A 25,970-nucleotide genomic window follows, 5' to 3' on the forward strand; every position below is an offset into this window, starting at 1 on the left:
TTTTGACATTTTTCACTGTTTTGAAAACTGCTGTTTTTACAATGGTTTTGACTTTTTAGAAACAATTTTTTATTATTATATTTGCCTACTTATTTTACATTTTTTTTTACACTAAAGTGCGAATCCAGCCCACTTGGGTTTCCGATAGATGTTTTCTAGAAATAAAATATGATCTTCTAATGTAGGCCTAAATAGAATTCCTCGACTTGAGAATTAAAATGGAATTGAGCGTGTGAAAGAAGCTAAAAACTGGGCCCCTTGATTTACTGTGAAAACTGTGGCACAAGATTGACAAAAAAAAAAAAAACACCTAAAATCCTATTCTTAGCCAAATCACTGAGATATAAGCCCAAATGCAACACAAACGACAAGCTCTTGTATGGGTTAGCACAATAACAGATTTATCAGGAGAGAATGGCTTAAGGTATATTTATATAAGTGACGAAATATCTACCTGATCATTTAAAGCCTTTGAAGATTTTTTTTGCGGCATAGTATTATAGTTCCAATCATAAGAACCTCCTTGAAGAAATGGTGAAGCCAAAGGAATAGAAGATATGAATGGTGGCAGGCCTCCTGCTTCTACTAATAATACTCTATTCTTATTGTTTTCAGACAGACGATTTGCTAGGACACATCCGGCTGTACCACCTCCAACTGAAAAAATAAAATTAGTAAGACCAATACAAGCACCACAAGGAAAATTTACAACCTACTTAGATTACTATTAATTTAAAAAGAAAGTTTTTCTGAGGGAAGTAAAGAACGAAGTTGAAACTTAAAACGAACAAGAATTATTGCTTCAAAGTTTATGTAACTTATATCCATAAAACTAGTGCAAATAAACCAACGGATAATATTTCCCTATGTTTGTATGATTATAGAAAACTAGCGCTTTACTGAAAACATAAAGCAATATAGGAGTTTTAGCACAGTAAAAGCAAACCGATTAAGGACACTTTTTGAAAAACATAAAGCATTTTGGGATTGATGCTTCTTTATTTTTTTTTGCTGCATAATTTGGCATTACTTCTGCACAATGATCTCAGTCCAATGGATCGCGTTTTGGTTCTGAAAAGGACATTTCATGATTAGTTTTTTGACAAGTCCGAAGCGAAGCCATCTTGATAGTATTAGTACTATAGACTAGCTATAGAATTTGTATCACAACTTGGAATTTTCGGGTGCATAGAGAGAAATAAGCGGATTTTCGGAGCTCATATTATTGTCTATTTTTTCTTCATTTCTAGTAACACTAAAATGTATTTTTTTAAATTTAAAATTCTACATTACTCACTATTTGTGTTATAGCTGGTGAGACCAAAATTTTAGCTGATAAATACATTCATTATTTATGTTTGTCTGCTGTTCAATGACATTGCGGCTATTAAAATAATATTTATATCTATGTTTAATTTTTAAGATAGTTTTAAGACAAAACCATGAATCAGAGTGTCACGGGTTCAATTCCTTATTGTGTGTGTGTTATTTTTTTTCAATCTTAGTCTTGTGCCTTCTACATGATTATGTAGATAACCTGTTGTGGTTAAGTCTGACTGCGGCAATTCTTAACCACTGCTGTTTTTCCTACTGCACCCAAACAATTACGACTAACCGCCAAAATTTGAGTGATCTTGAGCTTTACTTTTTTCTGATAATTTCTGTATAAAAAAGACTTCACTTTTGTGTTACATTTCTTTTAGTATTTCGAGAAAAACTTAAGTTATTCAAATTCGTCTATTTATTGTTTGCTTTGGTTTCAACAGTCTCCAAGAAAAGGTTTCACATACAGCCTAGTATTTGTTATTGGGAAATATTTTGACATTTTTTAGGTTTTTTTTCTTGCAGCGGGGGGTGGGATTTTCCACGAGAAAACTTTTTCATGGGAGGGAAACTTTCTGGGAGAAATTTCCAAGAGATGTTTTACAAGGGGAATGGGAGTTTCCTAGCATTATTTGAAAACCGTCACAACTTAAATAAAAAAAAATCAACCGGAAACAAGGAGTAGCGCTAAAAATAAAAAAGGAACGTAAATTATTCTATATATGAGGGCGGGGGTCCTCCATAAAAATAGATAGATCATGGCAATGCTGCTCCTATATTAAATTTAAATAAACAGGATCAAAAATTACTTTTAAAACCGAGTTTTTCAGAATAAAATAGGGAGTGAAGTTTAAATTCAAAACGAACAAAAATTACTGCTTCACAGTCTATCTAACATATATCGATAAAACTAGTGCAAATAAACCAATTGATAATATTTTTCTAGCTTTGTATGATTATAGAAAACTAGCGCTTTACCAAAAACACCCAAAAGCCAGTACAAAAAAAAAACAAGAATATTGATTTAGGAGTCAAAAGTGACTGTTGGGGTTTCACTCCTGTTTCGTTATCTTTTTCAGAAAAATGACCTGCTGTCTTTTCCGTAATTGCATTTGCTTGGATTTGCCTATACTACAATTTTCAATGATAAGTTGATCTCGCTGATAAGCTATAGTTGTTTTGCAATAAATAAGCTTTCAAGCTAAACTCAATTTTTGTCTTCTGGGTCTTGGCCATTGAAAGATAAAGCTATGCGAAAAAAGCCAATGGATTTGAACTCTAATTTATTGGATTGGTCCGTGCCATTCTGGGGTCCACCCCAACACAAGTTTTCCTTTTATGAAAATAATAATATTGGAGTTAGTTCGCTGACACACTTCAGAGTCAATGTTACTATGTACTACTGGGAATTGCGTTGGATTGGACATTGGAAAATATAAGTAATCTATTTTCTACAGCCGCGTGAGATTATTTTTCCAGGAACCCAGGCAGGGTAAGGCCTTACTCTTTGCGCTTAAGTTTGACTTTTTTAAAAGTCCCAACAGCTTTAGCGTAAATAGGAAGGTATTAAGGAGGGGCAACCCTTCATATGCCGAATAATTTGCGTTGGTTTTGAGTTTGAATGTTGCTCCTTACTTTCAGTAAAAAAAAAGAAAACTTGTTTTGTTGATTTAACCAAGCTCAAAACAAATAAAAATCACTAGAAGCAAGAGCTTGGCTACTCCCCTCTTCCAATACATACGATGTAGATAATTCTAGACTGAAATGTCTAGTATTTTTGTGAAATTTATCACTGTCGATTAAAAGGATTTTATCCCTATTTGAACTTTTATTTAACCCTCTTCCAAATCTGTAAAAGTATAAAGCTTTCTGTGTCATTGGCGCTTTACTGAAATTTAAATTAAATAAAAAACAAGTTTTTTAACTGAAAGTAAGGAGCGACATTAAAACTTCAAACGAACAGAAATTATTCCATATATGAAAGGGACTGTCTCTCCTCAACGCCTCGCTTTTTACACTAAATTTTTACTCTTTGTCCCAACTCTACTTTTTAAAACAATAAAAACTTTAGCTTAAAGAGTGAGGTGTTGAGGAAGGGACACACTCTTTCATATACGGAATAATTTCTGTTCGTTTTAAATTTTGATGTCGCTCCTTACTTTCAGTTATAAAAAACTTGTTTTCTTATTTAGTTTCTGAACGTTTTTCAACTAACTCAGGTTTGAATTTAGCTCACCGTGCATGAACAATTAAAACAAAATTTGCATATTAATTTTGGCAGATTTATTCCGGATATGAAAGGTTGCCCCCTCCTTAATACCTTGGTCTTTACGTTAAAGCTGTTAGCACTTTCAAAAAAGCTTCATATTCTAATTAAACGGCCCAGTGCTTCAATTTTAGTAAACAATCAAACTTTAGCGCAAAGAGTAAGGTATTGAGGAGGGGGCAACCTTTCATATATGGCATAACTTCGGTTTATTTTTCAAATAATGCCGGTAAATCTGGCTCCCGCTCAATGAAATATACCCATTCCCCTCACGGAAAACTCCTCCGTGGAAATTTCATCCAACGTAAAGTGCATCCTCCCAGTCAAATTCCCTCCAGACAGCTCCATCCTCGCTGTAAATCCCCCCTCCCTGTAAAATTGCTTGTGGACAATTCAGCCGGAAAAAGTCTCCTTAGCATTCTTTCATTTGAATAAGACTTTAATCTCTAATCGGGTTTCTTGATCCGTCCAGAAATGCCCCTTTCCGTAGAAATTGTTTCTCAGAAAATAAAACACGCGGAAAAAAGATCCTGGATAATTCCCCCGGAACATCTCCACATAAAACATTTGGCAAAGAAAATGTAAGACAATTAAAGAGAATTTCGTATAGTAGTTCTGTCAAAAACCCCCAGTGTAATATTTCCCCTAAAATATTCTCTCCAATGAAATTTTCCTCCCAAAGGAAGATTTTTCTCATAGAAATCCACCCCAAGCACACCCCCCCTCCAAAAAAATGGCTGTATACTTCCCAATAACAAATACTATAAGTAAATAATGGGAGAAATAAACAACTTTCAGCCCTTCCCCCAGGGACTGTGGGGGGTCATTTTACACCTAAGAACAAAGGTATTAGATTTTTCGCCTATGCTGAATAAAATGGCTGGGGCCTAGTTGCCCTTCAATTTTTCGGTCACTTAAAAAGGGCACTAGTAATTTTAACTTCCTTTTGAATGAACCCTCTTGCGATATTCTTTGACAACTGGGTCGATACGATCATCCATGGGAAGAAAAAAAAGAAAAGAAAAAACAAAATAAACACGCATCCGTGATCTTTCTTCTGGCGAAAATACAAAATTCCACATTTTTGAAGATAAGAGCTTGAAATACAGTATGGTTCTCTAATACGCTGAATTTGATGGTGTGATTTTCATTAAGTTACTATGACTTTTAGGTTGTGTTTCCCCCTTTTTTAGAAAATAAGGCAAATATTCTCTGGCTCATAACTTTTGATGGGTACGACTAAACTTGATGAAACTTATATATTTGAAATAAGCATTCCCATACTTTATATATAAAAAAAACTGATTCTTTTGATGTATCTAATGGTATCAAAATGCTATCAATTGGTATCCATTTTTAGAGTTTCGGTTACTATTCAGCCTGGTCGCTCCTAACTTACAGTTCGTTACCACGAACTGTTAAATTATTAGTGTCTTGAAGAGACTTGGAAAGAACCAATAAAATTAAACTAATATTTCATCTATAATTATGGTGATATTAATTGCTGAAAGCTCATCAGTTCAAGATCTTATTTCATTGTTATTTTCGTTTTATTTTTAATTTGTAATAAGTTCAAAAGAAAATATTTGGAACATGATTCGTTTTCACTAAAGCGCCAATGAAGCAGCAGGCTTTATACTTTTACAACTAGGGAAGAAGGCAATAGCCAACCTATTGCTTGTAGTGAAAACTATATGCGTCTTGAACAGTCATGGAAAGAACTAATAAAATTAAAAAGTTTGATATATATAGGTATAATAATTGCTGAAAGCTCATCAGTTCAAGATTTTATTTCATTGTGATTTCTAATTTATTTCCAATGTTGTAATAAGTAAAAAAAAAATTTTCGTAATATGATTCGTTTTCAGTAAAGTGCCAATGACGCAGATGGTTTAATACTTTTACAGTTAGGGAAAAGGGCAGTAGCCAAACTCTTGCTTGTAGTGAAAACTATATGTGTCTAGGACAGTCTTGGAGCCTCCTCCAAAATTTTTTGGACTATCCCCTTCCCTAAACCTTGTATGCCCCTGGGGAATAACTTACAACCCTTGACCCCAGGGGTTTGCGGGGCTAGGTCAACCCCACAGGCATTGTTATATGATGCTTGGATTAGTTTGAACAAAATGATTATCTCAAAATTTAGGTCGATTTTGTTTGGGGAAACGGGGCTCTGGGGTGGGGGGGAGTTAGGCTAGTTGCCCTCTTCTATGAAACTAGAAGTTTCAATTACTAACAAATCGAGCACCCTCCAAAGATATTACGACTACTCCTTGCATAAAAACCTTGCATGTCCAGGGAATTGCTTACAACACTTGCCCCCGGACTTTGAAGGGTTGTGCCGACCCCAAAGTTTCGTTATCTAATCTTTGAACTTTTTTAAAAAATAATTGTTATCCAAAGATTTTGATTGGATGCATTTGGGGAAAAGAGAGCGTGGGGGCTAGCTGCCCTTCAGCCCCTTTGACTCCTAAAAAGGGAACTAGAGCTTTGAATTTCCAGTCGATTGAGTCCCCTTTAAAGTTTATTTGACCACTTCTATAAAAACCTTATATGCCTCCGTGGTATAGCTTACAACACTTGCCCCCAGGCTCTGGGGGGTTTAGTCAAATTCAAAGTTTCCGTTATCTGATCTTTGAACTATTTTTAATAAATGGCTATTTCACAGTTCTTATCAGATGCATTTGGAGAAAAGAGGGTGTGAGGGGGGAGGTCTAGCTGCCCTGCCATCACTTTTGACTCTAAAAAATGGAACTAGAACCTTCTAGCTCCAATAAAATGAGTTCCCTCCGAAGTTTATACGATCATCCCTTCCATAAAAACCTTATTTACTCCCGGCGTATAGCTTTCAACACGTGCCCCCAGGCTCTGGGGGATGTGTCGACCTGAGTTTTGTTATCTGATCTTTGAAATATTTTGAACAAAACAGCTATCTCAAAATTTTTATCGTATGGATTTGGGGAAAAGAGGGCGTGGTGTGGGGGTAGTTGCCCTCCAAACCCCTTAAAAAGAGCTCTGCACCCTTAAAAAGAGCTCTAGAACCTTCAATTTCCAATCAAATTAGCCCCCTCTGAAATTAGTAAGACCACCCTTCCATAAAGACATTATATTTCCCCGGGGCATAACTTTCAACACATTCTCCCGGGATAGGGGAAAGGGATCGGCCCTGCAGCTTTTGTTATTAGATCCTTGAACTATTTTGAACAAAATAGCTATTTCCAGATTTTAATTCCTAGCATTTGGGGCAACCAGGGCGTAGGAGGGGGCTTTGTTGCCCTCCAATCCCTTTTAACTCTTAAAAATGGCTCTAGAACTTTCAATTTCCAATCAAATTAGTCCCTTCCAAAATTTATACGACCACCCCTTCCACAAAAGCCTTATATGCCATAAGGGCATAACTTTCAACACGAACCCCAAGGCTCTGGGGGTTTTTTCGACCCTGGGGGTTTTGCTAGTTGATCTTTTAACTATTTTAAACAAAATGGCTATCTCAAAATTTTTTTCGGATACTCTTTTCGAAAAGAGGGCTTCAGGGAAGGGGCTAGATGCCCTCCGATCCCTTTTTACTCTTAAGAAGGGCACTAGAACTTCCGATTTTCAATTGAATGAGACCACGCTGAGACTGCATCTCCAATTGAGAGGCAACATTATTGATTTTAGATATATTTTTTCAATGTCCAAAACCACTCGGGGAGGGGGATTTGAGTGACCTAAAGAGCTTGACTACTCTAGCACGAGTGTCACGTAAAATATATAAAGAAACGGATCATTAATAATTGTTTTACTTTTTATTGACACACGGGACTATGGTGAAGAATATTTGGACAATTTGTCATTGCAGAAAAATAAGTGCATGATTAATCAAATTGGTGCCAATCCTGATGCACGAATAACAAACAATTTACTCAAACTTTCATAAAAGACAGGTTTGGAATAAGCTTGAAGAGAAAATTCTAATTAACTGAAAATTCCCCCGCCCATTATACTTGTCTTACTATAAAACAAGTATTTTAAATCCTTAATCCTTAAAGAAAAACTAAAATAAGATGAAATCTCACCAATTATAAAGTCATAACGACCAATCGGATGCATGACTATGCTTGTATACCAGATAAAAAAATAGCTTTGCAAAATATGGTACAGGAACGTTGCAGACACTACAACGACAACGGCTGAAACGAATAAAAAGGTTTAACAGTTTAATATATCTTTTCCTCTTTTTTTACGAGGATCTCCAACTCAAAACCTTAGATTAGATTGTCCAACTCAGTAAAATACTCACAACTCAGTAATCACTAATTTGTCTATGCTACTATTTTCTCCACTCTCCCGAATGACGTGTAAAAGGACTCTGTAAACTGCACAGCAGCTTTACCACTTGAAAAACATTAAATTTCTTTTAGAAATCTTCTTTAGATAAATAGTTACTTGACAGAGCGTTTAAGAAAAGTTAAATAAAGATAGTATAAAATTTAAGAGCAATAGATTGTTTTTTAAACATAAAATATAACCTATACAGCAAATTATCATTCTGGTTGAAGTATTTGAGAACAATGCAATAACATTAGACATCAAAGCGAAAATTCAGCTCAAACTTAACAGTCATTACGTATAGGTAGATTTTTTTTTAAAGGTAACTTTCTTTGTGAAAGTTTTGTTCAATATAAGACTTTCTATAGTAACCCTTAGTCGTTTCTAAAAACATTTCCTTTCAAAGGAATTTTCCCACTGTCTGCTTCTTCTTGATTATTTTCTGCAATTTAATGGATTAAATTGAAGAATTTAATCCATTAAATTGGATCATGGAATGGATCATGGAAGGATTTCATTACTGACATAAGATTTAGAATTTTTAGGAGGAAAATCTCAGGGAGAGGGAGTAAAAGAAGATTTCGGAGGTCTACATGTCCTTGATCTCTGTTGTTTCTGAAAAATCCTAAGGATTCGATACTCCGACAGAATATCACATGCTGAGGTGTGCCACCTCTGCTGTAACATTGAGCCCAAAGACTCAATTGTCAAACAGAGAAGACTAAGTTGGCTTAGCTATGTCTTGAGAAAACCTAATGACCGAATCACAAATCAAGTAATTGTAGCTGTTCCTTTGCCAGAATGGCACGGGTGTCCTGTTGGTCAATAGAAGTATTGGTGGGCAAATGTCAAAACGACATCGACACAATTGAGGGTTTTCGAAAGTTTAGCAGAAAGCAGTAGAGCTGCTGGTTCCGGTGGTCCAGGTGCCAGAGCATCTGGTCCGCGTCTGGTCCCGCAGCAAGTACTAAGGAAAGAGTTTATCGTGTTGCAGCAGCATTCTAGTTCTGTTAGTTAGCAGAAAACTTATGAATGATGTTAAGAGGAGTGGGATTGGGGAATACAGAAGAGGAGGGATCGTATTCCTCAGGATTAAGATTTTTAACCATGGAGATTGTGATTCTAATTTTTTCATTCTTCCCAGGCTTTCCATATCGGAAATGGCATCCAAAGTACATTTTTTGGGTGCCAAACGGTACTTCATGATGGCGTTATCAACCCAAATTTATACAAAAACAGTAAACATAAAAATTAGATTTTAAATAAGCATTTAAATTAATTTTTGAATCAGCTCTCTTTGATGTTCCAATGTTCCGCCCAGCCTTTGTATTCCAGAAATGGTACGCAAATTTTTCTTTTTGAGCAGCAAATGACACTTAAGAATGACGTTAACGAGTCAAACTAACAAAAAAGATGACGTGCAAAAATTAGCCTGAAAATAAACTCTTAGACAACTCTCTATGATATTTTAGTGGGGGTGCTAACATTTCGACTAACCGTCACAAGCACTAAACGTCATAACATCTAAAATGAAAATTCGTCAGAACCACTAACTGTCAGGACAAAAAACTTTATAAGTTTTTATAATAGCAATAAATATATAATAGTTTAGAAACAAATTTCAACTATATATTTGCACATCAGGGGGGTGGGGGTAAAGCATAACCTAATACGTAACCTAACCTAACCTTGGTACCTTTTCCAACCTAAACCCCAAAAAACTAAAGTTTTAAAACTTTAGATGTTATGACGGTTAGTGGTTCTGACGGATTTTTTTGTTAGTATTGTGACGGATTTTGTCGATGTCCTGATGTTAGTGCTCCTGGCGGTTAGATGTTATGATGCCTTCCCATTTTAGTGCCCCGCTAGTGGCTGGGGAAAAAAGAAGAAAAAATGAGGACACAGCAGGACTACCCATGCAAAAAAAGATTTTCAAAAACAAAAAAAGACAGAGATTTTCCTTGTTGTTCCAGGTGAGGGGCTATAAGTGTCACGGATAAGGTTTTAGACAAAGATAACTTCCACAATGTACATTTTGTTTTGGCTCAGCGTCATTTTGAGGGATTTTAGGCTCTATTCCAAGATTCCTGTGAATTATTTTTTGAAACAACATTTTACCATCCTTAAAGTAACTACAAATGACAATTTTTTCTCACTAGACATTTCATTTCTTAACTCATTGGTCACTGTAAGCCGCAGTTCCCTCTTTACTAGGTTGCAGCTATCGTTGAAATCATGATGAAATATTTTAGCAAAGAATCATATTGCCTTATATAGACTCATTGCCTAATTAAGAAAAGATCTTTTTTCAATATTTATTGTCTCGGTTTAAAAAGAAAACGAGCAAAAAAAAATTTAAAAAAAAGTTTTAATCCAGCAGTTCGTGGTAAGGAACATTAAGTAAGGAGTAACCCGGCTCAATAGTAACCGAAACTCTAAGAAAATAAATTTTGATACCAATAGGTAGGTAAAAAGAAGCGACTTTTTATGCTAATTTCAAATATATAAGTTTCATTAAGCTTAATTTTATCCATTAAAGGGTAAGAGCCTGAGGAAATTTGCATGATTTTTGAAAAAGGGGGAAACACACCCCAAAATTCATAGAGTATTAATGAAAATCACACCATAAGATTCAATGTACCAGAGCCCTACTGTTGAGGTTTCAAGCTCCTATCTGAAAAAATGTGGAATTTCTATTTTTGTCAGAAGATAGATAACGGATGAGTATTTATTTGGTTTTCTTTTTCTTTTTCCCAGTGGTGATCATATTGGGAAAGAGTATCGGAAATCTAGAGTATCTAGAGTATCGGAAAAGGACTCATTCGAACAAAAATTAAAAGTTCTAGCTCCCTTTTTAAGTGACCAAAAGTTGGAGGTCAACTAGGACCCCTCCCAAGACGTTTTTTCCCCAAAATGGTTCGATGAAAACTTGAGATAGCGATAGTAGAGATGCCATAATATCTCCCATCACTCACCCCTGCTGCCACCTAAGACTTTTTTTAACACCATATATGGGCATAGAACCACGTGGTTTATGGTTTTTGTCAGTGAGAATGAAAAAACAGGAACTTTGTCACATTTATGTCTGTTTTCTTGGATGGTTATGTGCGTTGGTCGATTTATTTGATGTTTTTCATGGATGGTTTTGGATGATTTATGGTTTTTGTCAGTGAGAATGAAAAAACAGGAACTTTGTCACAATTATGTCTGTTTTCTTGGTTTTTGTCAGTGAGAATGGAAAAACAGGAACTTTCTCACATTTATGGATGTTAACAGCAATTTATGTTCCTGTTTTATGGTTTTTGTCAGTGAGAATGAAAAAACAGGAACTTTCTCACATTTATGGATGTCAACAGCAATTTATGTCTGTTTATGTCTTTAGGCGAACCTAACCTGAGAAATTGATTTACATAATCGGCGGGGGAATTATTGATTCGCGAAGGGGAATTAAGAAACAAACATGGCTTCTTTGATCTTTAGGCTAACCTAACCTGAGAAATTGATTTACATAATCGCTAGGGGAATATATTGATTCACGAAGGGGGAATTAAGAAACATTATGGCTTCTTTAATCTTAGGTCTGTGGGATAAACGTTCTTTAGGTCAGAGAGAAAAATTAATATTCTATTTTTAAATAGGGCTTCATTGATCTTTAGTGTCAGGAGTTATAAATGACATCACTTGTTATCTTGGAATTATGCGAGAGTCTAAAGAGATAGAAATTCTATTTTTAAATACGGCTTCACTGAGCTTTAAGTCGGAGAGATAAATTGATATTCTAACGAAACCTTATTAGTGTAGCTAGGAACATTTATGAGATGAAGAGATTAACGTAGGAAAGGGTTTCCTAGAAATTTGAAATGTGTCAGCGCAGAGATGCCAAAAACAAAAGGAACACGCTGAAATTACGTTTAGGGATTATTTGGGCGAAACCATTTTAGACAGGTTATTGAATTATTTCTTCGAAACAGTTAGAGACATTTTAAAAGATGATTTTTGAAGAGATTTTAGAAGAGGATTTGAGGATGAAACTCTGAGTTCGTTATAATACACAAGTTCCATTTGAACAGTGTCGTGAGGTCCTCTTATCCCAACCCCAAAGGGTTCCGATCCCCCCACCCCAACCCCGAAGGAAGCGCCCGGTCCTCAAAGGTCCTCCCAAGCTCTCAAAGGACCACCCGGCCCTCAAGGGTCCCACAGACCCTCAAAGGCTCTCCCCGAGCCCCGTCTCTCGTTGATGTGTGTTGTCTGAAACTTATGATTTGGAATATGTAAATTACTATTTCGGACTTTTCTGAGCTAAATTTCTTAGTCTTTCGTTGGTGTGTGTTGTCTGAAACCTATGATTTGGGATGGATTGGATCGCTATTTTTGACTTTTCTGAGCTGGATTTCTGAGCCGGTGATATGTATATAATGCCAGAAAATTATGATTTGGGATATTTAGTTTGAAAGTTGGACTTTACAGAGCTATGATTCTTAGTCTCTCATAAGCGTGTGTTGTCTTATACTTATAGTTTTGGATTAGTATTTTGCTATTTCAGGTTTTTCTGAACAAAGGTTTCATAGTATTTTGTAGGTGAATGTTGTCTGAAACTTATGATGTGGGATCTATAAATTACTATGTCAAGCTTGTCTAAGCTAGATGGCTTAGTATTTCGTAGGTGTGTATTGTCTGAATCTTCTGATTTGGGATGGATGGATTACTATTTTGACTTTTCTGAGCTTGATTTTTTAGCTGTTCATAGGTGTGTGTTGTCTGAAACCAATGATTTGGGATGGTTAATTTGCTATTCTTGATTTTTTTGAGCTAGGTTTCTTAGCCTTTCAGAGGTGTGTGCTGTCAGAAAATTATGATTTGGAATGTATAGCTTGCTTTTTCGAATTTTCAGAGCTAGGATTCTTAGTCCTTCATAGGTGTTTGTTGTCTGAAGCCTATAGTTTGGGATGAGTAGTTTGCTATTTCAGGCTTTTCATAGCCAGATTTATTAGTATTTCGTAGGTGTGTGTTGTCTGAAACCTATGATTTGGATTGCGTGGGTTGCTATTTTTTGACTTTTCATAGCCAGATTTCTTAGTCTTTCGTAGGTGTGTGTTTTCTGAAATCTATGATTTAGATTGTGTGGATTGCTATTTTTGACTTCTCTGAGCTGGATTTCATAGCCTTTCATAGGGATGTGTTGACTGAAACCTATGATTTGGAATGAGTGGTTTGCTTATTGGACTTTTCAGAGCTGGATTTCTTAACCGTTTATAGGTGAGTGTTGTCTGAAACCAATGATTTTGGATGGTTAATTTGCTATTTTTGACTTTTCTGAGCTAGGTTTCATAGCCTTTCATAGGTGCTTGTTGTCAGAAAATTATGCTTTGGGATGTGTAGTTTGCTATTTCAGGCTTTTCTGAGCTAAGGTTTCCTAGTATTTCGTAGGTGAATGTTGTCTGAAACCAATAGTTTGGGATGAGTAGTTTGCTATTTCAGGCTTTTATGAGCTAGGTTTCTTAGCCTTTCATAGGTGTGTGTTGACTGAAACTTATGATTTGGGATATGTAATTTGCTATTTCCGACTTTTCATAACCGGATTTCTTTGTCTTTCGTAGGTGTGTGGTGTCTGAAACCTATGATTTGGGATGTGTGGGTTGCTATTTTTTTACTTTTCTGAGCTGAATTTCTTAGCCTTTCGTAGGTGTGTTGACTGAAACCTATGATTTGGGATGGTTAATTTGCTATTTTTGACTTTTCTGAGCCAGATTTCATAGCCTTTCATAGGTGTGTGATTTCAGAAATTATGATTTGGGAGGTGTAGTTTGCTTTTTGGACTTCTCAGAGCTGGGATTCTTAGCCTATCATAGGTATGTGTTGTCAGAAAATTATGATTTGGGATGTGTAGTTGGCTATTTCAGAATTTTCTGAGCTAAAGTTTCTTAGTATTTCGTAGGTGAATGTTGTCTGAAACCAATAGTTTGGGATGAGTAGTTTGCTATTTTTGACTTTTCTGAGCTAGGTTTCTTAGTCTTTCGTTGGTGTGTGTTGACTGGAACCAATGATCTGGGATGACTGGTTTGATTTTTTGAATTTTCTTAGCTGGATTTATTATCCTTTAATAGGTGTGTGTTGTCTGAAACCTATGATTGGGATGAGTGGTTTTCTATTTTTTTTTTTTATGAACTAGATTTATTAGCATTACATAGGTGTGTGTTGTCAGAAAATTAATATTTTGGATGTGTAGTTTGCTATTTGGACTTTTCAGAGCTATCATTCTTAGTCCATGGTAGGCGTTTGTTGTCGAAACTTCTTGTTTGGGATGAGTAGTTTGCTATTTCAGGCTTTTCTGAGCTAAGGTTTCTTAGTCTTTCATGGGTGAATGTTGTCTGAAACCTATGATTTTGGATATGTAAATTACTATTTAGGGATTTTCTAAGCTAGATTTCTTAGTCATTCGTTGGTGTGTGTTGTCTGAAACCTAAGATTTGGGATATATGAATTTCTATATTGGGCTTTTCCGAGTTGGATTTCTTAGTCTTTCATAGGTATGTGTTGTCTAAAACCTATGATTTGGAATGGATGGATTGCTATTTTTTTAATTTTTCGAGCTTGATTTCTTAGCCGTTCATAGGTGAGTGCTGTCTGAAACTTATGATTTGGGATGGTTAAATTTGCTATTTTCGGCTTTTATTAGCTAGGTTTCTTAGCCTTTCATAGGTGAGTGTTTTCAGAAAATTATGATTTGGGATGTGTAGTTTGCTATTTGGACTTTTCAGAGCTAGGATTCTTAGTCCATCTTAGTTTTTTGTTGTCTGAAACCAATAGTTTGGGATGAGTAGTCCGCTATTTCAGGATTTTCTGAGCTAGATTTCTTAGACTTTCATTGGTGTGTGCTTTCAGAAAAGTAGGATTTGGGTTATGTAAAATACTATTTTAGGCATTTCTGAGTTGGACACTTCTAAATTTTTCCGTAGAAGATAGGAAAAGTAATTCTATGATTGTGATTATTTTCCATGAAGATAAAAAGTTTCACTTTAATTCTAAATTTTCTTAAATTCAATTCTGACCTTTCTCAAAGAGATGGAAAAAATTTTATTGAATTGAACTTTAAATTTCTTTATGTCTTTTGTGAAATAAAGAACTGAAGTGGAAGATTTTTATTTTCTCTGTAGAAATTAGAATTGAATTGTGTTCTTTGGTAAAATTCAGTAGAGAACTTGAACTTTTCTTCACTTCATTGAGAAAATTTTAAATTGAACTAGAACTTTTTATCTTCTGGGAAAATAATCAAAAGTATGGTATTAATTTTTCTTTCTCCCACCGAAAAATTTAGAATTGAACTTTAAATTTCTTTATGTCTTTGTGAAATAAAGAACTGAAGTGGAAGATTTTTGTTTTCTCTGGAGAAATTAGAATTGAAGTGTGTTCTTTGGTAAAGTTCAGAAGAGAACTTGAACTTTCTTTGACTTCGTTTGAGAAAATTTTAAATTCAACTAGAACTTTTTATCTTCCGTGAAAATATTCACAAGTATGGTATTACTTTTTCGATCTTCCACCGAAAAATTAGAATTGAACTTTAAATTTCTTTATGTCTTTGTGAAATAAAGAACTGAAGTGAAAGATTTTTGTTTTCTCTGGATAAATTATAATTGAAGTGTGTTCTTTGGTAAAGTTCAGAAGAAAACTTGAACTTTTCTTCACTTCGTTGAGAAAATTTTAAATTGAACTAGAACTTTTTATCTTCCGTGAAAATATTAACAAGTATGTTATTAATTTTTCAATCTTCCACCGAAAAATTTAGAATTGAACTTTAAATTTCTTTATGTCTTTGTGAAATAAAGAACTGAAGTGGAAGATTTTTATTTTCTCTGGAGAAATTAGAATTGAATTGTGTTCTTTGATAAAATTCCGAAGAGAACTTGAACTTTTTTATCTTCAGTGAAAAATTTGGAACGGTATTTTAAATTTTTCATCTCTTCGAGCCAGATCTGAACTAAAGTGGAAAATTTTTATATTATTTGGAAAAAATAGAAATGATCAATGACTAATTTCTTTTTCATTGAGAAAATTCAGAAGAGAACTTGAACTTTCCTTCACTTCGTTGAGAAAATTTTAAATTGAACTAGAACTTTTTATCTTCCATGAAAATATTCACAAGTATGGTATTACTTTTTCTATCTTCCACCGAAAAATTTAGAATTTAACTTTAAATTTATTTGTTTTTGTGAAATAAGGAACTGAAGTGGAATATTATTATTTTCTCTTGTGAAATTAGAATTGAATTATGTTCTTTGGTAAAATTCATAAGAGAACTTTAATTCTTCTTCACTTCGTTGAGAAAATTTTAAAATGAACTAGAACTTTTTATCTTCCTGGGAAATATTCACATGTATGGCATAACTTTTTCTATTTTCCACCAAAAAATTTAGAATTGAACTTTAAATTTTTTATTGGGGAAATTAGAATTGAATTGTGTTCTTTGGTAAAATTCAGATTAGAACTCGAATATTCACGATCAAAGTATAACTTTTCCTATCTTCTATGAAAAATTTGGAACAGAACTTTAAATTTCCTCATCTCTTTGAGAAAAAAATCTGAACTGAAGTGGAAATTTTTATATTATTTTGGGAAAATAGATTTGATCAATAACTTATTTAATTTTCATTGAGAAAATTCAGAATTGAAGTTGAACTTTTCTTCTTCCGGGAAAATATTTGGAACAGAACTTTAATTTTTTTCATCTCTTTGAGAAAGGTCAGAATTGAATTTAAGAAAATTTAGAATTAAAGTGAAACTTTTTATCTTCATGGAAAATAATCACAATCATAGAATAACTTTTCCTATCTTCTACGGAAAAATTTAGAAGCGTCCAACTCAGAAATGCCTAAAATAGTATTTTATATAACTCAAATCATGCTTTTCTAAAGCACACACCAATGAAAGGCTAAAAAATCTAACTCAGAAAAGCCTGAAATAGTGAACTGCTCATCCCAAACTATTGGTTTCAGACAACAAACACCTAAGGCGGACTTAGAATCATAGCTCTGAAAAGTCCAAATAGCAAACTACACATCCCAAATCATAAGATTCTGACAACATTTACCTATGAAAGGCTAAGAAACCTAGCTAATAAAAGGCAGAAATAACAAATTTAAACATCCTAAATCATTAGTTTCAGACAGCACTCAGCAATGAATGGCTTAGAAATCCAGCTCTAAAAATTAAAAAAATAGCAACCCATACATTCCAAATCATAGGTTTTAGACAACACATACCTATGAAAGACTAAGAAATCCAACTCGTAACAGCCCAATATAGTAATTCATATATCCCAAATCTTAGGTTTCGGATAACACACACCAACGAAAGACTAAGAAATCTAGCTTACAAAATCCCGAAATAGTAATTTGCATATTCAAAATCATAGGTTCCAGTCAGCATTCATCTATGAAAGACTAAGAAACCTTAGCTCAGAAAAGCCTGAAATAGAAAACTACTCATCCCAAACAAGAAGTTTCAGAAAACAGCCACATACCATGGACTAAGAATCATAGCTCTGAAAAGTCCAAACAGCAAACTACATAGCCCAAATCTTAATTTTCTGACAACCCACACCAATGAAATGCTAAGAAATCTAGCTCAGAAAAGACAAAAATAGCAAACCACTCATCCCAATCATAGGTTTCAGTCAACACACACCTATGAAAGGCTAATAAATCCAGCTCAGAAAAGTAAAAAAAGCAAACCACTCATCCCAAATCATTGGTTTCAGTCAACACACACCAACGAAAGACTAAGAAACCTAGCTCAGAAAAGTCAAAAATAGCAAACTACTCATCCCAAACTATTGGTTTCAGACAACATTCACCTACGAAATACTAAGAAACTTTAGCTCAGAAAAGTCTGAAATAGCCAACTACACATCCCAAATCATAATTTTCTGACAACACATACCTATGAAAGGCTAAGAATCCGAGCTCTGAAAAGTCCAAAAAGCAAACTACACCTCCCAAATCATAATTTTCTGAAAGCACACACCTATGAAAGGCTAAGAAATCTAGCTCAGAAAAGTCAAAAATGGCAAATTAACCATCCCAAATCATAGGTTTCAGTCAACACACACCTACGAAAGGCTAAGAAATCCAGCTCAGAAAAGTCAAAAAATAGCAACCCACACATCCCAAATCATAGGTTTCAGACACCACACACCTCAGAAAGACTAAGAAATCTGGTTATGAAGATTCGGAAATAGCAAATTACATATCCCAAATCGTAAGTTTCAGTCAACACACACCTACGAAAGGCTAAGAAACCTAGCTCATAAATGCCTGAAATAGCTAACTACTCATCCCAAACTATTGGTTTCAGACAACATTCACCTACGAAATACTAGGAAACCTTAGCTCAGAAAAGCCTGAAATATCAAACTACATATCCCAAAGCATAATTTTCTGACAACACACACCTATGAAAGGCTATGAAACCTAGCTTAGAAAAGTAAAAAAATAGCAAATTAACCATCCTAAATCATTGGTTTCAGACAACACTCACCTATAAACAGCTAATATACCCAGATCTGAAAAGTCCAATAAGCAAACCACTCATTCCAAATCATAGGTTTCAGTCAACACATCCCTATGAAAGGCTATGAAATCCAGCTCAGAAAAGTCAAAAATAGCAATCCACACAATCCAAATCATAGGTTTCAGACAACACACACCCACGAAAGACTAAGAAATCTGGCTATGAAAAGTCAAAAAATAGCAACCCACACAATCCAAATCATAGGTTTCAGACAACACACAGCTAAGAAATACTAAGAAATCTGGCTATGAAAAGCCTGAAATAGCAAACTACTCATCCCAAACTATAGGCTTCAGACAATAAACACCTATGAGGGACTAAGAATCCTAGCTCTGAAAAGTCCAAAATGCAAACTACAAATCCCAAATCATAATTTTCTGACAGCACACACATATGAAAGGCTAAGAAACCTAGCTCAGAAAAAGTAAAAAATAGCAAATGAACCAACCCAAATCATAAGTTTCAGACGACACACACCTATGAACAGCTAAGAAATCCAGCCCAGAAAAGTCAAAAATAGCAATCCATCATTCCCAAATCATAAGTTTCAGACAACACACCTACGAAAGAATATGAAACCCAGCTTAGAAAAGCCGACATAGCAATTGACATATACCAAATCATGAGTTTCAGAAAACGTTCACCTAATAAAAGATATGAAAACTTATCTCAAAAATGCCTGAAATAGCAAACTCCTCATCTCAAACTAGAAGTATAAGCCAACAAAGACCTATGAGAGACTAAGAATCAAAGCTCTGAAAAGTCCAACTTTCAAACTACACATCCCAAATCATAATTTTCTGACAGCACATACCTATGAACGGCTCAGAAATCCAGCTCAGAAAAGTCAAAAATTGCAATCCATCCATCCCAAATCATAAGTTTCAGACAACACACACCAACGAAAGACTAAGAAATCTAGCTCAAAAAAGTCCGAAATAGTAATTTACATATCCCAAATCATAAGTTTCAGACAATACACCTCCCCGAAAGACGAGGCTGGGGGATTGCGTTTGCGGGTCGGTGGGGCGCTTGAGAGGCAGAAGGTCCTTGGGGAGCTGGGGGGGACCTTTGTAAATCGGGCACGTCCTTTGGGGTTGGGGTGGGGGGATTGGAACCCGGTGGGGTTTTGGTAAGGGGACCACACAACACAGTTCAAATGTAAATTGTGTATTATAACGACCTCAGAGTTTAATCCTCAAATCCTCTTCTAAAATCTCTTCAAAAATCATCTTTTAAAACGTCTCTAACTGTTTCGCCGAAATAATTCCATAACCTGTCTAAAATGGTTTCGCCCAAATAATCCCTAAACGTAATTTCAGCGTGTTCCTTTTGTTTTTGGCATCTCTGCGCTGACACATTTGAAATTTCTAGGAAAGCCTTTCCTACGTTAATCTCTTCATCTCATAAATGTTCCTAGCTACACTATTAAGGTTTCGTTACAATATCAATTTATCTCTCCGACTTAAAGCTCAGTGAAGCCGTATTTAAAAATAGAATTTCTATCTCTTTAGACTCCCGGCTAATTCCGAGATAACAAGTGGTGTCATTTCTAATTCCTGACACTAAAGATCAATGAAGCCCTATTTAAAAATAGAATATTAATTTTTCTCTCTGACCTAAAGAACGTTTATCCCTCAGACCTAAGATTAAAGAAGCCATAATGTTTCTTAATTCCCCCTTCGTGAATCAATATATTCCCCTAGCGATTATGTAAATCAATTTCTCAGGTTAGGTTAGCCTAAAGATCAAAGAAGCCATGTTTGTTTCTTAATTCCCCTTCGTGAATCAATAAGTCCCCCGCCGATTATGTAAATCAATTTCTCAGGTTAGGTTCGCCTAAAGACATAAAACAGACATAAATTGCTGTTGACATCCATAAATGTGAGAAAGTTCCTGTTTTTTCATTCTCACTGACAAAAACCATAAAACAGGAACATAAATTGCTGTTAACATCCATAAATGTGAGAAAGTTCCTGTTTTTACATTATCAATGACAAAAACCAAGAAAACAGACATAATTGTGACAAAGTTCCTGTTTTTTCATTCTCACTGACAAAAACCATAAATCATCCATAACCATCCATGAAAAACATCAAATAAATTGACCAACACACATAACCATCCAAGAAAACAGACATAAATGTGACAAAGTTCCTGTTTTTTCATTCTCACTGACAAAATCCATAAACCACGTGGTTCTATGCCCATATATGGTGTTAAAAAAAGTTGTAGGTTGCAGCAGGGGTGAGTGATGGGAGATATTATGGCATCTCTACTAGCGATTTTGTTCAGCATAGTTAAAAGGCCGAAATATTATGCCTTCGGAGATATTATGACACCACCAGCCCCTGGGGAAAGGTCTTTAAGCTATGAAATTTGCTCATTGTTTATGTATAGTATTTGTTATTGGGAAGTATGTATACATTTTTCGGGTGGGGGATTTTCTGTTGGTGAGACTTTCCATGGAGATGATTTTCCATGGAGAGGGATATTTCCAGGGGTGAATTTTCACCAGGATTGAATTGTCTAGAGAATAAATCCGTGGGGGAGGGAGGGATTTTTTCGTGGAGGTTTAGCCAGATTTCTGGGCAATATCAGAAATTAAATAATTTTTTTTCAACGGAAAGTAAAGAGCAGCATTAAAATTTAAAACAAACAATAATTATTACGTATATGAGGGAGATTGCTCCTCCTCAACACCCCGCTGTTTACGCTAAAAATTTGAATTATGTCTCGAATTTTAAGAATGACTCCTGAAACACAATGTTCATTTAGTTAGAACAACATGAAGGTTTTTTTTAAGTACTTAACAAACTTTAGCGTAAAGAGCGAGGTGTTGAGGAGGAGCAACCCCTCATATACGTAATAATTTTGATTCATTTTAAGTTTTAATGTTGCTCCTTAGTTTCAGTTGAGAAAAAAAACTTTTTTTTTTAAATTTAATTACAGAAACAAAGATCGAGTGCCCTACGGAAAAAGGAGCGTGCTCATTTTTTTAGAGCGTTATAATTTGTTTCGTTTTTTCCTAGAGTATTATAATCGTGTACTCAAAGTTATTATCATGGCCGGCAAAGTACAATAGGGAGACATATAATTAGTCTTTTATTTTCTGCAAGCTACTCTTAGAATTTCTGATGCTAAAAAACATCCTTTTTTAGGTCAATTTTGTGCTTCAAACAGGAAAAGAACGGTAAGGAGTGACTTAGATTAGTAGTAACCGAAACTCTAAAAAAGGACTTTTATAACAATTAATATATAAAGAGAATTAGATTCTTATGCTGGTTCCAAATATGTACACCAATTAAATCAAATAGTGCTTAATAATGTTTAATTAACTGGCAGTTACCGTAGCGCAGTGGTAATGGGACTCTCCTTCGGTAATAGGGGATGTGAGTCCAGACCTCTTCGCGGTAACGAAACGAATACCCAACATGGGAGTCACCAATTAGGACAAGTTTATAAATGCAGTCATAATGAAAACTCCTTGAATTTTTTTATGTTTTCTGAATTTTCTGAAATTATACAATTTTGACAAATATAACACAAGTAATACTACAGATACGTCGGGTAACTGCATTTACTAGATTTTTTTTTTTTTTTTAATTCGCTGAAATTAGTACTTCCTTATTAAGAGTTTCCAAAGGAGAAATCTTCGCAAATTAGAAAGAGGACTAATTTCCATCTCATAAAAGGAACTTTTGTCACTTGAGCAGCTTCTCTTGTTCAAGAAAAGTTTTCTCGTTGTTCTTTAACCATTACTGTTCTTTACTAGGTTGCAGCGATAGATTCAAAATTACCATTTATAACTTTTTTCATGACTTGTAACGATTGTTTCGATTAGTCTTAATAGTAATACACGTAAATAAGGGCTTTTTTTTGTGTTATAAGTATTCGGAATGCCATCTAAAGACGTGAAAAAAATGTTTTAATAAAATCTAGGGTCTGCCTATGATTGTTGTTCAGTTTCTATGGACTTCAAATGCGTTGTCGATTGAAATACGATTAAAATATGCAAATTTTTGTTTTAAAATGTTTTCTATTTTCGTTCCAAACAAAATAAAATATAGAAATGTGTACTTAAAAATATGTTTTGTTCAAAACACAATGTAAATGTGTGCTTCAAAATGGGCTCTTTTTTGGTTTGGAACAAGATTTTTTTCTTTCCCTTTTTTTCTTATAAATTTTTTCATTTATTTTTATTTTTTTACTTATCTTTTTCGGTCATCCCCATGCCTACGTTGATACAATCAGTCACGCCATGCCTACGTTGGTACAAAACTGGAAGCAATCAAGGGGGATATCATAGTTTCGAAACCGGAAGCAGTCAATCATAAAGTGACAGGACCGGCACCCCCTTTTTTGTGTACTCGTATCTCCTGCACCCATAGTGGAATAGAAGGCAGCACTACGGACATCCCCTTTTTTGTGTACTCGTATATCTTGCACACATAGTGGAATAGAAGGCAGCACTACGGGCACCGTTTGTATTTGTGGTGGGCGTCACTTGTATTTGTGTAGGCCTTACTACTCATGACATTAAGAAGAAGTTCATCTTATATGCGGTTAGAAGAAAAAACGAAAGCAAGAATCAAATATATAAAAGCCTGCCGCGTGGCACAAGGTTAAGTATGATTCTGAAAACGAAGGAGCTCCGAGAGATAGAATTGACTACGGGCTGTTTTGGGTAATCATCCGACTGACCGTAAATAAACAGTAGAGAAACGAAAATTTTTTCCACAAAAATAAGTTTTTCAAAGAAAAGTACAGAACTCCATTAGACCAAAAATGAACAAAAATAGAATCAAATAATCTACCATGGGCAGAACTACCACAAATCAGTTTCGATAAATAAATGAAACTTAAAACGAACAGAAACTAGAATAAATAACCGAATCAAACTCAAAACGAACGGAAATTAACATAAGTAGGGCTTAAAACCCCTATGTTTCCTCAAGACCAGAACATAATTTGCACTTTGCACGTTATTTGGATATCTTTAGATTTAACTCAACACCCCCTTAATAATCCCTGGAAGTTTCAACTTCATACCCTTAGCCATTCCTGAGATATTGCAGATTCTCCGTTTTGTTAACTTGGTAGGAGGTAACTTTTGATTTTCTTACTACTTTACTTTTCATAAACTGTAAGTCCTATAGGAGCTTATAATACAACGATGTTATTTTTTTCAGGATTGGAGACACAATTTGTTTAGTCCTTTCACCCTTCCCCCAACACCAAATTTGAAGTTCTCTTGTCCCCCGTTTCCTTTTCTCAAAATTATCTTAGTTTTAATTCTATCCCCCAAATTAGAGAAATCGGTTGTATATAGTGTCGTTTGATTTACTCGGGTACACGTTTCGTTTCCAGAGTACTCTTGGGAAACAGTGGGAATCTAAGAATGGCAGGCGATGCGTAAGAGCTATCTCAAAATACAACTAACTAGGAACACAAGATATTCGGCACATTTCTAGGCTCTCTACCCCTCCCCCCCCCATTTCAAAAGTTTGATCTGATATCTGTGGGGTTTAAAGGAACGGGGTACCAGAAAAGGGCACAAGAGGAATACTGGGTGCCCTACATTTACATTTGATTTTATTAATAGGCATTATGTTTTTCGATTTTCAGTTAAATCAGCCCCTTTTTGTAAGAGTGGCCTAGGGAAAAACATACACTAATGCATTGAAGCCATATCGCTCTTTCCTTAGGCAACCCTACCGCGCTACCTCTGAGGTTAAAGAAAAACTAACTTTTTGAGTTTCGTTATAAATTTATTAAATAATCAAGAATATTTAATTGGAACAATTATCAAGCGAAGACAACGAATTTTTTTTATTTTCCCCTTTCTTTTAAATTCTTTGAAAACCAATCCTCTCTTTGTGGAATACGCAGATGCCCTGCAACAGTAACAAAAACCAGAAATACTTACAAAAAATCTTAAGTTTGTTCATCTCACCACTAAATAAACATCTCTAGACTAATGAAGACGTTTCCGAGTCAAGCACTAAAGATTCAATGGATAAAATAGACAAAGATACAAGAGCACGACTGACCGTTTCAAAGGCTTCAAGAGACATTGTTAGCAGCAGTCAAATATCAAAATTCCTCTATAATATGACACTATGTATGGGAGAAGCACTTTTAAGAAAATAGAGGAGAAAGAAAAATCTAAAAGACAAAATACATGCAGACGTATTGGACAAATTGTGAAGACTTTAAATTTACAAATTAACTGTCATTCCTAGACAATTACATGTTTCATTAATCAAAGAGTTCATGATAACGAATTGTAAGCAGTGACTTGTGCTAAGAGTAACCATAACTGTAAAACAGGAGTTTTGGTAACAGTATACATAAACAATTGCCTTTTTACAACTAAAACTTATTAACTTTGAAGTCACTCATCAAAAGATACATGCCTGATAAAATTTGCCTGATTTTCTAAAATTGTAGAACACCCCTAAAAGGGCAAATGATCATCATGGAAATTACTTTAACAAACATATCACATGAAAGAAACTTGTTGCAGAAATTTCAAGGTCCTACCTACAAAATATGGACTTTCGTTTTTTTCTTTCGAAACGAATGATCAAAGATGCGTGTTTATTTATTTTTTTTTCATTTCCGCGGGCGATCATAACGCACCAATGGTCCTAGAAAAATGCGAGAAGTTTTATTAAAACGCAGATTAATAGTTCTAGTGCCTTTCTTAAGTAGTCAAAAATATTGTGTAACAACAATCAGGTGTTTTCTGCCGTTTGGTAGTTCAAAATTAGTTTTGCCCCAGAGGGCCAAAATGCTATGGATCGGAAAATCTGAGAAACCCAATCAATTTAAAACTATGAAACTGTATATTCTGCTTCCCAGTTTCAGAGGCGGTTTTCCGCGTGAAGCCATACTCCTAAAGAGTCAGATAGCCCATATAAAATTAACGGTTAATATATACATTTATTTTAAAGCTTCATTTAACTAAGTTGATTCACTTGAAACTTGATTAAATTATGCAGAGTGATGTACACCTTACACGTCAGTTATTATGTAGGAGAACCAGTGGGTCTTTGCGTAGGTGGAGTGTGTCTGATGCACAAAAAAAAAAAAAATTTTTATGCCCAAATGTTCTCACCCTTTTGAGTCTTCCAACAAATATAGAAAGTATGGCTGGGGGTGGGGGGAGGAGGAGGGGTAGAAATTAGGTTCTATTTTCCTTTTAGTTTAGGATTGATGCTATTTATAAAAAAGCCAATGAATAAAAAATCAAAGAAACAATTGCAAAAAGGATAAATAAAAAACGTAAATATTTATAAATTTTTATTCTAGAATACTAAATAATGGGTCCCTCACTCTCTCCTGAGAGAAAAACCTCCTTTCAAATAACCTCAGCAAACGCTTAAGACACCATCGCCTCTACCATAACGCTTCAGTCATTTAATTAATTTTTGAGAAAAAAGCACCCCTGATTCTGTAGTTTATTGAAGATTAATGAGATTACAGGTTTACCTGAATCAGA

At 34.9% G+C, this 25,970-nt stretch overlaps 1 protein-coding gene across 1 annotated transcript in view; it reads right to left on the reverse strand.

Moving 5' to 3' along the window:
• The window catches only part of LOC148948670 (ecdysone oxidase-like), an 89,091-nt gene extending 64,068 nt beyond the window's left edge, over positions 1–25,023 (reverse strand). The window contains exons 1-3 of the mRNA XM_089094991.1: positions 24,393–25,023; positions 7,645–7,758; positions 455–657 (exon numbers count right to left, since the gene is read on the reverse strand). Of these exons, the coding sequence (XP_088951117.1) occupies positions 455–657; positions 7,645–7,758; positions 24,393–24,414 (339 nt within the window). The 5' untranslated portion in view covers positions 24,415–25,023. The remainder of the gene's footprint in view (positions 1–454; positions 658–7,644; positions 7,759–24,392) is intronic.
• Between the last annotated feature and the right edge of the window lie 947 nt (positions 25,024–25,970).

The sequence above is a fragment of the Artemia sp. Qi Xiang Cuo genome, chromosome 9, assembly GCF_049724085.1.
Source record: "Artemia sp. Qi Xiang Cuo chromosome 9, ASM4972408v1, whole genome shotgun sequence".
NCBI classification, from domain to species: domain Eukaryota; kingdom Metazoa; phylum Arthropoda; class Branchiopoda; order Anostraca; family Artemiidae; genus Artemia; species Artemia sp. Qi Xiang Cuo.